General features: G+C 43.6%; 1 protein-coding gene across 4 annotated transcripts in view; it reads left to right on the top strand.

Moving 5' to 3' along the window:
- The window catches only part of OS9 (OS9 endoplasmic reticulum lectin), a 30,570-nt gene extending 14,910 nt beyond the window's left edge, over positions 1–15,660 (top strand). The window contains exons 6-15 of one of the 4 annotated variants that reach the window (XM_007115988.4): positions 10,795–11,005; positions 11,119–11,220; positions 11,456–11,556; positions 11,758–11,809; positions 12,195–12,283; positions 12,505–12,780; positions 13,056–13,245; positions 14,153–14,317; positions 14,475–14,587; positions 14,883–15,660. In XM_007115988.4, the coding sequence (XP_007116050.1) occupies positions 10,795–11,005; positions 11,119–11,220; positions 11,456–11,556; positions 11,758–11,809; positions 12,195–12,283; positions 12,505–12,780; positions 13,056–13,245; positions 14,153–14,317; positions 14,475–14,587; positions 14,883–15,008 (1,425 nt within the window). In that variant the 3' untranslated portion in view covers positions 15,009–15,660. Of the gene's footprint in view, positions 1–10,794; positions 11,006–11,115; positions 11,221–11,455; positions 11,557–11,757; positions 11,810–12,194; positions 12,284–12,504; positions 12,781–13,055; positions 13,246–14,152; positions 14,318–14,474; positions 14,588–14,882 lie in introns of all 4 variants that reach the window. The other 3 variants (XM_007115987.4, XM_007115990.4, XM_007115989.4) reach the window with 3 other exon arrangements.

The following is a 15,660-nucleotide window of genomic DNA, read 5'->3' as shown; positions in this document are numbered from 1 at the left end:
CGGTGCGCGGGCCTCTCACTATCGCGGCCTCTCTTGTTGCGGAGCACGGGCTCCAGACGCGCAGGCTCAGTAGTTGTGGCTCACTGGCCTAGTTGCTCCGCGGCATGTGGGATCTTCCCAGACCAAGGCTCGAACCCGTGTCCCCTGCATTGGCAGGCAGATTCTCAACCATTGCGTCACCAGGGAAGGCCATACCCCCTTTTAAATTCCTAATATTGACTTTGCCTTTTCTCTTTTTGTTGATCTGTCTTGCCAGAGATTTGTCTGTTAGTCCAAGAGCTACCTTTTGACTTTGTTTATCCTCTCTATTGTCTGATTACTATTTCATTAACATCTTCATTATTTTATCTTTATTATTTCTTTCCTTCTTCTTCTTTTAAGTTTGTTCTGTTCTCTTTCTAACTTGGATTTTTTTCACACTTAAAAAATTTTATATTTAATTTTTGAATAAGTATTAAGTTTTCATAGCTCCAACGTAGAAATGCTTTACAAAGTATACAGAGAAAAGCCTCAATACACCTTTCCCCTCATCAGTCTCTTCCCATCCCCATAAAAAGGTAACCATTGTTAGCTTTTTATACACTCAGAAATTTTTTTTGCTCTTATTTTATTAAAACATTTTTAAAAATTGAAGTATAGTAGTTGATTATATTATATAAATTACAGGTGTACAATGTGGTGATTCACAATTTTTAAAGGTTATACTCCATTTATAGTTATTATAAAATATTGGCTGTATTCTCCGTGTTATACAGTATATCCTTGTAGTTTATTTTATACATTATAGTTTGTACTTCTTAATCCTCTATCCCTATATTGTCCCCCTCTTCATCTCCCCACTGATAACCACTAGTTTATTCTCTGTATCTGTGATTTGACATTAAGTTATTTATTGCTTTTCTAATGTTAAACCAATTTTGCTTTCCTGAGATGAACCCAGTTCAGTCATATGTATTACCTTTGACTATCCTTTTATATCTTGTTGGGCTCAGTTTGTGATGTTTTAAAGGATCTTGTATAGTGTTTCCTTCTAGTACTGTCCTTATCATGCTTTAGTGACAAGGTTATGCTAGCCTCAGAAAATAAGTTGAAAAATGTTCACTTTTTCTATACTCTGAAGGGTGTGTAAGATTGCAATTTTTTATTCCTTAAATGTTTGCTAGAATTCACCTGGAAAATCATCTTGGTCTAGGTTTTCTTTGTGGAAAGATTTATGGAAAACCTTTATGATTTGTGGAAATCATAAACTTATGATTCATTTGATTTAGTAGTTTTAGGAATATTCAAAGTTTTCTATATCTAGTTGGGTCAGTTTTAGTAAGTTATATTTTTAAGGAATTTATCTAGTTTGTCTCATTTTTCAGATTTATTGGTATGAAGTTGTTCATGATATCCTTCTATTATCTTTCTAATTTCTGTAGCATCTGTAATTAGGTTTCTCTTTTTCTTGCTCATGGGTTATTTTTGCCTTGCTCTTTTGTTACTGGTCAGTTTCTCAAGAGGTTGGTCGGTTTTAGTAGACTTTTCAGAGAACTAATTTTGGCTATGTTGACCTTCTGTATCGTATTTGTTTTCCATTGTATTTATTTCCACGCTAATCTTTATTTTCCTTCCTTCTACTTTTTTCAGCTTTAATTTGCTGGTTTTTTCTAACTTCTTGAAATGAATACTTAGTTCATTTCCAGCTTTTCCTCTTTTATAATACGTCTCTTATAAATTTCTCTCCAAGTATTACTTTAGGTATGTGTCACAGTTTTCTAAGCCTATTTTAAGTTTCTTTATCTAATTTTTAAATGGATAATACTTTCCCATGACTCAAAACCCAGAAACTATAAAGAGGTGTGCAGTGAAAAATTTCCCTCTCAAACTTCCCTCCCACCTGCTCATTTCCCATCATGCCCTTCCCCCACCCCCACCCCCCAAGTAACCCTGCTTAGATTATTCTTTGTCCTTCCAGCCTTTCTTTGTGTGTTTAAAAGCAATTATGACTAGAGATTCTTATTTCCTGTTCCCTTTTTTTACACACAACACACAATATATTAAACACATGTTCTGCACCTTGTTTTTGTATATCTTGACAATAATTCTTAGAGATCTTTCAATGTCAGTACATCTAGAACTTTATTCTTTGTTTTCACATTTGCATAATGTTCCATTGTGTGAATATTCTATCATTTTGTCACCATTACTGTACTGATTAAAATAGTTTCCCCCCTACTTTTTGTCATTACAAAAGATTATTCCATTATACATATGTATATGTGTAACTGTATCTTGAAAGTGTAATTGCTGGGTGCAGTTTATATATATTTAAAGATTGTCTTTTTAAAATTTTTGTTATGGAAAATTTAAAACATAGAATCAGAGATAATTGTCCAGTGACCCACCTGTGTGTCGTCTGGCTTGGGCCAATATGGCAAGTCTCATTTCATCTATCCCCTTGCCCACCTCCCTGCACTACACCTCCACTCCCAGATTATTTGGAAACAAATTACAGACATCATATCATTTCATCCATAAATATTCCTGTATTATCCCTAAAAGACTTTTAAAAATATAACCACAATACCATATCACACTAAAAAATTAACCATAATTTCTTATAACCAAATATTCAATAATTTCATTTCCCTGATTATCTTATATATCTCATAATTATATAGATTTTAATGGTGGTACCATTTAATTTGAGTCCTCAAATACAAGTCCTGGACCATATAAGTTTCAATTTGTTGAGACTTGTATGGTCCAGTATATGTCAATTTCTGTGAATGGTTCTTTGTGCTTGAAAAGAATGTGTTCTCTGCTGTTAGGCACAGTATTTTCTGTATGTCTTTTAGGTCATGATTGTTCAAATCTTTTGTATCCTTACTGCTGTTCAAATCTTTTGTATCCTTACTGCTTTGTCACCCACTATAATTATGGATTTGTGTGTTATTCCTTATTATTCTTTCAATTTATTCATCATTATTCTGTCAGTTGTTGCTTTTGTATCTTGGGGCTATGTATTAATTTATTGAACAAATGTTTATTAAGTGCTTCTATGTGCCAGGCACTGTTCTAGTTGCTAGCGATATTTCAGAGAACACAACAGACAGAAATGCCTGCTCTAGTTGGGAGAGACAATAAGGAAGATAAAGAATTACACACAATTTAAATTATCTTCCTCATAAATTGAACATTTTAACATTATGAATTGACCTTCTTTATCTTAGTAATTTTTTTACTTAAAGTCTCTTGTGTGATAATAATATAGCTATAACAGCTTTCATTGAGTTATGTTTACTTATTTTTTTCATCCTTCTGCTTTTCTTTTCTATATTCTTAAGTCTTAAATGTGTCTAAATAGCATATACTTGTATTTTTAAACATTTTTAATCATTTATATATGTGTGTGTGTATATATTTGGACTTATGTCTTACGTTTTATTTTATGCTTTCTTCTGTTCCACTTTTCTCTCCTTTCTTGCTTTTGGTTTGTTTTATTTTGTCTTAATTATGCCACTTTTTCTCTCATCTCAGTGGGAAGTTATGCCCTTTGGCCCAGCCGCTCCGCGGCACGTGGGATCCTCCCAGACCGGGGCGCGAACCCGGTTCCCCTGCATCGGCAGGCGGACGCGCAACCACTGCGCCACCAGGGAAGCCCCCCTTTATTTTTTTAAATAACATCTTTATCGAAATATAATTCACATACCACACAATTCAGTGTGCAATTCAGTGGTTTTTCGTATATTCAGAGTTGTACAACCATCACCACAATCAATTTTAGAACGCTGTCATCACCCTAAAAGAAATCCACTACCCTTTAGCAGTTACTTTCCATTCCACCTCTGCTCCAAACCCCATCCTCCCCTCTAGACAGCCTCTAATCTTTCACTCTATAGATTTGCTTATTCTGGGCATTTCATATAGATGGAATTATGTAATGTGTGACCTTTTGTGTCTGGCTTCTTTCATTTACCGTGTTTTCAAGGGTCATCTGTGCATAGCATGTACTAGTACTTCATTACATTTTATTGCCAAATAATATTCCACATTCTATTTATCCATTCATCAGTTGATGAACACTTGGGTTGTTTGCACTTTTTGGCTATTATGAACAATGCTGCTTTTAACATATGTGAACAGGTTTTTGTGTGGACATATGTTCTCATTTCTTTTTGGTACATACCAAGGAGTAGGATTGCTGGATCATATGGTAATTCTATGTTTAACCTTTCGAGAAACTGCCAGACTGTTTCCAAAGCAGTAGCATCATTTTATAATCCCACAAGTGGTGTATGAGGGTTTCAGTTTCTCCACATCCCCATCAACATTTGTTTTTCATCTTTTTGCCTATAGCCTTCCTAGTAAGTATGAAACGGCATCTCATTGTGGTTTTGATTTGCATTTCCCTGATGGTTAACGATGTGGAGCATCTTTTCATGGGCTTATTAGCAATTTGTCTATCTTCTTTGGAGAAATATCTATTCAGGTCTTTTGCCCATTTAAAAATTGCAGTGTCATTTTGAGTTGTAAAATTTCTTTATATATTCTGGGTACAAATTCCTTCTCAGATATATGATTTGCAAATATTTTCTCCCATTCTGTGGGTTGCCAGTTCACATTCTTGATGGTGTCCTCTACAACACAAAGGCCTTTAATTTTGATGGATTCCAATTTATCTATTTGTTGTTGTTGTTGTTACTTGTGCTTTTGTTGTTGTATCCAACAAACCATTGCCAGGAAGACTTACACCTATGTTTCCTTCTAAGAGTTTTATAGTTTTACATGTAGGTCTTTGATCCAGTTGGATTTAATTTTTTGTATATGGTAGGAAGTAGGAGTCCAACTTCATTCTTTTGCTTGTAGATATCCAGTTGACCTAGCATCGTTTGTTGAAAAGACATTCCCACTGAATCATCTGGGTAACATTGTTGAAAATCAAATGATGATAACAGTGAAAATTAATTTCTGGACTCTCAATTCTGTTTTCTTGGCCTATATATTTATACTTATGTCAGTACCACAATGTCTTGATTATTGTAGCTTTGTAGCAAGTTTTGAAATCCATAAATACAATTCAAAATCCAATCCTGTTCTTTTTTTTCAAGATTGTTTTGGCTATGTGGAGTTCCTCGAATTTTCATATGAGTTTTAGGAACAGTTTGTTAATTTCTGCAAAGAACATGTCTGAAATTTTGATGGAGATTGCATTGAACCTGAAGATCAATTTGGGGAGTATTGTCATCTTAACAATATTAAGTCTTGTAATCTGTGAACTTGGATGTCCTTCTGTTTTGTTTGTCTTTAATTTCTTTCAGCAATGTTTTGTAGTTTTGGAAGTTTTTTTGTTTTGTTTTGTTTTGTTTTCCTGGGACATAGTGGGTGTTAAAGAACAGTTAGCTATTGGTGTTTTTTTTTGTTTTTTTGTTTTGGCTGTGTTGGGTCTTCGTTGTGGTGCACGGGCTTCTCATTGTGGTGGCTTCTCTTGTTGCAGAGCATGGGCTCTAGGCATGTGGGCTTCAGTAGTTGCAGCACACAGGCTCAGTAGTTGCAGCGCAGGGGCTCTAGGGCATGCGGGCTTCAGTAGTTGTGGCACACAGGCTTAGTTGCTCTGGGGCATGTGGGAATCTTCCCCAACCAGGGATGGAACACGTCCCCTGCATTGGCAGGCGGATTCTTAACCACTGCGCCACCAGGGAAGTCGTATTGTTTTTATGTTATTATTTTTTTAATTCTTTAAAAATTGAAGTATAGTTGATTTAGGGAGTTCCCTGGCGGTCCAGTGGTTGGCTCTGTGCTCTCAGTGCAGGGGGCACGGGTTTGATCCCTGGTCGGGGAACTAAGATCCTGCAAGCCACGTGGCAGAAAAAAAAAAAGTGTGAAGTATAGTTGATTTAGTGTTTTGTAGTTTTCAGAATAATAGTTCTACACTTATTTTGCTACATTTATTCCCAATTACTTAATTCTTTTTGATGCTATTGCAAATGTAATTATTAATTTTATTTTTGGATTGTTCATTGCAGGTGTATAGAAATACAGTTGATTCCTATATCCTGTAACCTACTGAACTCATTCATTGTAATGTTGTGTTTTTTTTCTAGTGGATTCCTTAGGATTTTCTATATGCAAGATCAGGTCATCTTGTAAATAAAGATAGTTTTAGTTTTTCTAATCTAAATGCCTTTTTTCTTTTCTTTTTTTTTTTTTTTTGGGGGACGCGGGCCTCTCACTGTTGTGGCCTCTCCCATTGTGGAGCACAGGCTCCGGACGCACAGGCTTAGCGGCCATGGCTCACGGGCCCAGCCGCTCCGTGGCATCTGGGATCTTCCTGGACAGGGGCACGAACCCGTGTCCCCTGCATCAGCAGGCGGACTCTCAACCACTGTGCCACCAGGGAAGCCCTAGATGCCTTTTATTTCATTTTCTTGCCTAATTGCCCTAGTCAGAACCTCCAGTATGATGTTGAATAGAAGTGGCGTGAGCAGACATCCTTCTCTTGTTCCTGATCTCAGGGGGAAACCATTCAGTTTTTTACCATTAAGTATAGTGTTAGCTGTGGATTTTTCATAGATGCCTTTTTTTTAAATAAATGGCTACTTTTTTTTTTTTTTTTTGGCTGCATTGGGTCTTCATTGCTGTGCACGGGCTTTCTCTAGTTGCAGCGAGCAGGGGCTACTCTTTGTTGAGGTGTGTGGGCTTATTGCGGTGGCTTCTCTTGTTGCGGAGCACGGGCTCTAGGCGCACGGGCTTCAGTAGTTGCAGCACACGGGCTCAGTAGTTGCAGCATGCGGGCCCTAGACCGCACAGGCTTAAGTAGTTGTGGCTCGTGGGCTCTAGAGCGCAGGCTCAGTAGTTGTGGTGCATGTGCTGAGCTGCTCTGTGGCATGCGGGATCTTCCTGGACCAGGGATTAAACCCATGTCCCCTGCATTGGCAGGCGGATTCTTAACCACTGTGCCACCAGGGAAGTCCTATAGATGCCTTTTATCAGATCAATGAAGTTCCCCTTTTCCTTGTTTGTTGAATGTTTTGATCATGAAGAGATATTGAATTTTGTCAAATGCTTTTTCTTCATCCATTGAGATGATCATGTGGTTTTTGTCCTTTATTCTGTTGATAGGATGTATTAATTAAATTAATTGATTAAAAAAATGTTAACCCAACCCTGTACTCCTGGAATAAATCCCACTTGGCCATGGTGTGTAATCCTTTTTATATGCTGTGGAATTCATTTAACTATTTGAGGATTTGGGGGTTTATAATCATGAGAGATTTTGGCCTGTGGTTTCCTTTCTTGTGATATCTTTATCTAGATTTGGTGTCAGGGTAATACTTGTCTCATAGAATGAGTTGGGAAGTATTCGCTCCTCTTCTATTTTTTGAAGAGTTTGAGACTGATTGGTATGTTTATTTTTTAAATGTTTGATAGAATTCATCAGTAGACCCATCTGACCCAAGCTTTTCTATGTGGCTGGTTTTTTAATTACTAACTTAATCTCTTTACTTGTTACTGGTCTATTCAGATTGTCTATTTCTTCTTGAGTCAGTTTTGGTAGTTTGAGTCTTTCTAGAAATTTGTCCATTTCATCTGAGTTATCTGATTTGTTGGCATATAGGTGACCATCGTATTCCTTTACAATCCTTTTTATATCTGTAAGGTTGGTAGTAATGTTCCTTCTTTCATTCTCAACTGTACTAATTTGAGTCTTCTCTTTTTTTCTTGGTCAGTCTAGTTAAAGTTTTGTCACTTTTATTTATCTTTTCAAAAATCAACTTTTAGTTTATTTTCTCTACTGCTTTTCTGTTCTCTATTTCATTCATTTCTGTTCTAATCCGTATTATTTTCTTCCCCCTGCTTGCTTTGGGTTTAGTTTGCTTTTCTTTTTCAGGTTATGGGTTTGATATCTTTCTTCTTTTTTATATTTTACAGGTAAAAATTTTCTTCTAAGCACTGCTTTAGCTGCATTCCATAAGTTTTGATATATTGTGTCTTCACTGTGTTTTCACTCATCTTAGTATTTTCTGATTTTCTTGTGATTTCTTCTTTGAGCCATTGGCTACTTAGGAGTATATTGTTTAATTTCCACATATTTATGAATTCCCCCAAATTCCTTTATATTATTGATTTCTAATATCATTCCATCGTGGTCAGAGAACATACTTTGCCCCTGCTTTCCTTTTTTAATTTATTTCATTGAAGTATACTGGATTTACAATGTTGTGTTAATTTCTGCTGTACAGCAAAGTGATTCAGTTATATATACATTCCTTTTCATAATTCTTTTCCATTGTGGTTTATCACAGGATATTGAATACAGTTTCCTATACAGTAGGACCTTGTTGTTTATCCAGTCTATATATTATAGTTTGCAGCTGCTAATCCCAAACTCCCAATCCTTCTCTCCTCCACCTTCCCTCCCCCTTGGCAATCACAAGTCTGTTCTTTATGTCTGTGAGTCTATTTCTGTTTCATAGATAAGTTCATTTGCATAATATTTTAGATTCATATGTGATATCATAATGTATTTGTCTTTCTCTTTCTGACTTACTTCACTTAATATGGTCATCTCTAGGTCCATCCATGTTGCTGCAAATGGCATTATTTCATCCTTTTTTACAGCTGAGTAGTATTCCGTTGTACATGTGTACCACATCATCTTTATCCATTCATCCATCCTCTTCATCCGTTGATGGACATTTAAGTTGTTTCCACTTCTTGGCTATTGTAAACAGTGCTGCTGTTAACACAGGGGTGCGTGTATCTTTTTGAATTATAGGAGAACATACTTTGTATGATTTAAGTTCTTAGCTCCTCAAACATATTTATAATGACTACTTTAAAATGTTTCTCTATTATAAAGCAGAAACTAACACACCATTGTAAAGCAATTATACTCCAATAAAGATGTTAAAAAAAAGTTTCTCTGTGAAATCTAACATCTGTGCCCTCTCACAGGCATTTTCTGTTGCCTGCTTTTCTCCTGTGTATGAGTCACACTGAACTGTTTCTTTGCATATCTCATAATTTTTTGTTGAAAACCGGACATTTTTGGTATTATATTGAAGCAAGTCTGAATACTGATTCTTGCCCTCCACCACAAGACTTGTTTTGGTTATTTGCTTGTTTATTTCTTTAGTGACTTGGCTGGGCTATTTTAATGAAGGCTACTTCTCCTACAGTATGAAGCCTCTGAGGGCACAGCCTTAGACATGCACACGGTCACACGAGATGACAGTGGTTTCAGCGGGGTTCACTTTGACTGTTTCTTTTGCTGATGTGTTACCCTGTCTGCCTCTGCTGGTATCATACCCAGCTGTTCTTACCCACTAATTGCCAGCTGATTGCTCTGTAGTTTGTTACATGTGGGGCATAAGTTGGTCCATAGTCTGATCCAATTAAATTTGGGCCCCTTTACAGGGGTTGTTTTTGAAGCTACCGGCTTCTTTAGTGCTTACCATCAAATTTTTCATTTTTTTGAATGTGCCCTTAGGCTTAAACTTCCCCATACTCTGTTTCACATGAAGTCAGTTCCTTTGGAAAGAGCTTTGGAGCTCTCTGTTCTTATGGATTGCCTCTCCCCTGGGCAGAATCTCTAAGCCCCTGCTCCGGAGCTGGTGTCAGGGACAGTGATCCAGTTCTGCCAGAGTGACACTCCTGGGCAGGGGTAATAGCCTCTGGTCTTCTCAGTTTGCATCTCTGTTGTGAAACCTCTGCCCTTTTAGTGATCTGTGGTGGGATCAAGGCCCAATATTCTTGTCCTGCTGCACCTGAGGTAGAGCCGCTGTCCTATGAGTGGGGCTGGGTGGAGGAAGGGAGTCCTCAATCTCTTGACCACATTCAGCAGGAATTTATTCTCTGCAACTCAGAACTAGAGAGGACTGAGAAATATTGGTGGCCTGCCCCTCTGGTGAAATACCATATCCCTTGGCTGGATGCTGAGGGGATAGGAAGCCCCGTTTTTTGTACCACACTCACCTGGAGTGGAGCATCTGTCTAAGTGAGCTGTGAAGTGGCGGTTGGGGGAAGAGAGGGAGGGAGCAGGTCATGGCCCAAGTACTACACACTTTCACTGTCCAAGATGTAGCAGATCTTCTTGAATCGATGTTTTTTAATTTGTTGTATGTCCTTAGGAAAATTTCCAGAGATTTAAAATGTGAGTTTTAAAAAAAATGTTCACCGGTAATGGAATTTCACTAAGGAGTGGGTCTGCAGAGCTTCTCCTGCTGCTGTTCAGAAGTGGGGCCTCTCTTCTACTTTTAATAGTTACTTTAGAAATTACAGTGGTGTATGCTGAATTTGTCAAAGGCTAACATTAATTGATATCTTTGTTCTCTTTCTGAATGATACAAGGACCTTAGAACTGTTTGAAGTTTTTTAAAAATCATACACACACACACACACAAAGAATATATAGATTTCAAATACATATGAAAATATATATCAGATATGTAAAAGTATGTACATACTGTATTTATATAAAGCAATCACGTGAAACAAATCAGCTGGTTACCTACAGTTAAGCTGCCCAAGTTCAGTTCCTATTTTTTACCACTTACCAGCTGGTCAGCCTGGACAAGTCCCTCAACCACCTCAAACCTAAGTTTCTTGAGCCACAGAGTTGAGATACTGATACCTCCCTTACTGGGTTTCTGTGACAATGAAATGAGCTAATGCAGGTAAAGTGCCATATGCACAATGCATGCACAGTGCCTGACAAACTATAAGTGCTTAATAGAAGACAGCTGCTCTAAGAACTAATGGTAATTGTTGGTGGTAATTACTCTTTACTCACCCTCTCTGTCCTGGCAGTTCCTCTGTGACGAGGGCGCTGGTATCTCTGGGGACTACATTGATCGAGTGGATGAGCCCTTGTCCTGCTCTTACGTGCTGACTGTTCGGACTCCTCGGCTCTGCCCTCACCCTCTCCTCCGGCCCCCGCCCAGTGCTGCTCCCCAGGCCATTCTCTGTCACCCCGCCCTGCAGCCTGAGGAGTACACGGCCTACATGCAGAGGCAAGCTGGTGAGTAACTAAAACAAGGAAGGAGAGACATGGGGAGGGACATGCAGAAGATAAAGTACTGAGGAGCTGAGAGGAATGTGTCCCTGTCCTGCCTACGCGCTGTCTTTCAGTAGACTCAAAGCAGTACGGAGACAAAGCCATAGAGGGTCGGCAAGACCTGGACCCTCAAATATGGAGTGAGACCAAGCCTCGGGCGATGCCCCAGAAGAAAGCAGGTAGGCCCTTGTGTCACCTGTTCCATGAAACATGTCTCCCGTTTCTTCCCTTCTCCAGTGTTACTGTCCTGTACACCCAGGGGTGTCTTGTCCTTAACAGTCCTGACTGTTGGGGTGGGTGAAAAAGTACTACGGGCCCTAACCCCTTAGTAATAGAGGAGAACGAACCCCATGCTATTTGCTCCCTTCTGTTTCTCCCCTCCTTTCAGGTTCTCCCTTGTTCTCTGTATTCCAGGTGCAAGCCTAGCCAAGGATGACGGTAAGGAATCAGATTTCTGGAAGATGCTTCACGAGCCAGAGGAACAGGCGCCAGAAATGGGGGAGGCACAGGCTGAGGTGAGAGCCAGCTCCCTAGCCGTTTCTCTGATGAGGCTGAACCTGGGCTTTGGGCTGGAGGGCCACTCAAGCTGAGGTCATTATGATGAGATGACCTCCATTTACCTAGGGATGCAAGGATTTACCCAGAGTCATTGCTTTAAGAGTATGGCTGGCATGCATAAGCCTGCATACTTGACTCTGCCCTTTTCTTCTCATCAGGAGCAGGAACCAAACCTTGAGGCAACGGATCCAGCGCCAGGCTCCCACGATGGTGAGTGAACCCTCCACATCTCCTTTACCGCTTGAACGTATTTTCAGGTTCTGCAGGGGGCAGGTGGGGGGTAGGGGTAGAGCTAAAACACTGGGAGGGAGGTTGGGCAGCCAGGCCAGCAGCAGATTCCTTTTTATAGGAGTGCATGAAAGAGCAGGGGACTCGGCAGCTTGTTAGCATCCTTCTCTCTCTCGCCCGTGAGGCCCCCTTAGGCCACATGAGCGCTCTCTGGAGGGGTATGTTGGGCCCTATCTCTCAGACTGGACAGGTAGTTCCTGCAGGCAGGGACCATGTCCTTCCTTGGCCTCCTCAACTCCTCTCCTTAGGAAGTAAAAACAGAATTAATTTAAGACACAATGGGTCCATTCCCATTCTTTCATCACAGATTTTCAGAACAACGTGCAAGTCAAAGTGATTCGGAGTCCCGCAGACTTGATTCGATTGATAGAGGAGCTGAAGGGTGGAACAAGAAAGGTATGGGCCCTGCTCCAGGGAGGGGTGGAACCCGCCTCCCTGCTGGGAGCATTCGGAAAACCACCCCTGACTGGGGCCTGACCTGGGCCCCAAAGAGCTGCCTCAACTTCCTTTACTCCTCCTGAGTCCCCCGCTACCACATCCCTGTTTGTCTGCCCCCCACGTGTCTACAGAAACCCCAGCCATCTACCATCTCCCTCTTTCTCCCGATCCCCACCCAGGGGAAGCCAAACGCAGGCCAAGAGCAGCCTGGAGACAGTGCTGCAGAAGTCCCTCCCAGGGGACCGGAGGTGAAGGAAAAGCGTGATCCAGAACATCAGAACGAGGTGGAAGAAGAGGAGGACGATGAGGATGAAGAAGATGATGAGGATGAAAGGCAGTTGCTGGGAGAATTTGAGAAGGAACTGGAAGGGATACTGCTCCCGTCAGACCGAGACCGGCTCCGTGCGGAGGTGAAGGCTGGCATGGAGCGGGAGCTGGAGAACATCATCCAGGAGGTGAGCTCCACTCTTCCGCCTGCTGCTTCCGCAGCTGCCAGCGCCTGTGGGCGGACAGGCCCAGGGACCGGAGGAGAACAGGGGCAGCACCTCGCCTGCCTGGGACGTATGACCTGGCACCCTGAACCGCTAGTTGCTTACTTAATTAAAAGGGGGGATGGTGGGGAAGGGGGTCAGAGAGAAGGATGAGACTTAGATACTACTCCTCCGTGGAGCATGGACTGCCCCTCACACTGCAGACCCTTGACTCTCCACCCCCACCTTGGGCCTCCCAGACAGAGAAAGAGCTGGACCCAGACGGGCTGAAGAAGGAGTCGGAGCGTGATCGGGCTATGCTGGCCCTGACGTCCACTCTCAACAAACTCATCAAAAGGCTGGAGGAAAAACAGAGTCCAGAGCTGATAAAGAAGCACCGGAAAAGGAGGGCTGTCCCCCAGAAGCGTCCCCCACCCCCACAACCGGCAGGTGAGAACTATCAGGAAGGAACAGCCAGGTCCGTCATCTTCATCCCTTCTGAGAATGCTCTCTCTCTCTCTCTGGGATACTGTTCTCACGCTTGCCTTCTTCCCAACACCTCTGTCCCTTTGCCTGGTTACCTCCTAGTTGTCCTTTGGGGAAGCAGCTTTCAGAGGCCACAGGGCCTCTGGCTTGCTTGCATGACTCTTTTCCGGCTTGCTCCTGTCCATCCAGTGCCTAGCACTTTGGCCGGCACCTCGTGGGTGCTCAGTAGATATTAACCGAATGATGTGAGCCTGTGTGCGGAAGACGGCACGTCTGTGACAGGTGCTGCCTACCGATGGCTAGCACCGCGCAGGGAGCGGCCCCGGCGAGCAGGGTGTCAGTGGGGCAGCCCAGCTGCTCAGAAGCCAGCTGCCTGGACAGACTCGAAGTTCCCTTCCTCTTGCGCCCCTTGTGTCCATTCCACGGGGCCTGTGGGTGTGGAGACCAGGCATTGCAAATGGAATGTCCTAGTTTCAGACCTTCCATCCCACTATCTCTATTATAAACGCTGAAATGTCTTTTGAGTCCCGACATTGTGGGGTGCCAAACCAGTTTTCCAGTTTACTTTTTCTTTGCAGGCCCAGGTGGCCTGATCTTTGCTTCAGAAAACAGTCGTTTTCCTGTAGGTGACGGACAGAATTATCGGGTCTGGAGGGAGGGAAGGAGACTGCAGTTGGTGGAGGGAGCTTTATGGGTTGCAGTGGGGTGGTGTGATGGGCACTGATTTATTCTGAGCGCTGGCTCACATACGTGTTCGAGGTGGAATAACTGCCGAAACCAACTGATGGCTTAGGGAGAGGCGACCACCACAGCCCCTCACCCTGGAGTCACGGCTCTGCTTTGTGTCTCCCTGTGTGTCTCCCCCTCTAAGAGGAGGATCCTGAGCACAGAGTCCGGGTCCGGGTCACCAAGCTCCGTCACGGAGGCCCCAATCAGGATCTGACTGTCCTCGAGATGAAACGGGAAAACCCACAACTGAAACAAATCGAGGGGCTGGTGAAAGAGCTGCTGGAGAGGGAGGGACTCACAGCCGAAGGTGGGCCCTGGAGGGCGGGCTGGATTCAGAGCTGTTGGAAGGGCTTGCTGCCGAAGTGGAGGGGCTGGGAACCTCGGCCGGGGGCCCGGGGGCAGAGGACCTGCGCTGAAGCTCCCACCCCTCCTCTCTATTCACCGGCCGTCCCGATCCTTTCCAGGCAAAATTGAGATCAAGATTGTCCGACCGGGGACTGAAGGGACTGAGGAGGATGCACACTGGCTGACTGATGAGGACACGAAAAACCTCAAGGAGATTTTCTTCAATATCTTGGTGAGAGGCGCCCCGCCCGCGAGTCCTGGACCTCCAGCCTTCCCTCTCCCGCAACCAGCTGAGGTGTTGAGGGTGTGGTTGAGAATCCTCCAGGCACCTCCCAGCCTCGCCGCTGGCTCAGCCTCAGTTTCCTCACCCGTCAGACGAGGCTGTTGGTTCTGGGCATCGGGCCCTCGGCCAGAGCCCCACGAGCCGCGCGCGCTGGCTCCTGCCTCCCCCGTGCTTGCCCGCCCTCCGGGATCGTCCGGCGCCCGGGCCTCCCTCGGCCCCGCTCAGCCCCGTGCCCTCCCACCAGGTGCAGGGAGCTGAAGAGGCGCAGAAGGAGCGGCGGCGGCAGAAAGAGCTGGAGAGCAATTACCGCCGCGTGTGGGGCTCGCGGGGCGGGGAAGGCACGGGGGACCTGGATGAATTTGACTTCTGAGACCACCGCCTTTGGCTCGCCACGGAGTCCAGAGTCTTCCTAGACTGGCCCTGCCTCCTTCCCCCCCATCCCCCAGGGCCCTGAAGGCCAAACAGCGGAGGAGAGCTGAGCTGTGAGCTGTGGACTTCGAGGCCCTCCTGGGGGTGTGGGGGGCCTCGGGCTGAGTGCTGCTGCTACTGCTGAGAGCGCCCTCAAGACCTCCTCGGCCTGTGAGATTCGCTCTCCTGGGCTTCTCCCCATACCCGCGTCCTTTCCTCCCGGCTTCCCCCGCGTCGTCTCCCAGCTTGTGGGTTCCTTTCCCTCCCTACCTAGAGCGTTGTGAGATCTTTGGAGTGGAGTAGAGCAGGGGAGCAAGAAGAGTGGGGCGGGTCAGCAGGCCCCAAGAGGCGCCCCCCCCACCCCGGGCCCCACTCCTGTTCAGAGGCGCCTTCCCCCTTCCCCCAGACAGGCTTGGGATGTCCTGCCCCTTTCCCTTTCCACACTGTTCCCTACAGTCTGTGCTTCTGAGTTGAAGCACCTTCTCTCTGTTGCTGAGAAAATGGGAAGAAAGTTGCCCACCACCTCTGACACAATCCCATGAAAAGGGTAGGCTGCAGATCCACCCACCATGTTCTAGAACAATCAGGTTTCTAAATAAAGAACTGGACCATCA

The sequence above is a fragment of the Physeter macrocephalus genome, unplaced genomic scaffold (genome assembly GCF_002837175.3).
Source record: "Physeter macrocephalus isolate SW-GA unplaced genomic scaffold, ASM283717v5 random_27, whole genome shotgun sequence".
Taxonomy (NCBI): Eukaryota; Metazoa; Chordata; class Mammalia; order Artiodactyla; family Physeteridae; genus Physeter; species Physeter macrocephalus.
This window is presented reverse-complemented; position numbering and strand designations above follow the sequence as displayed.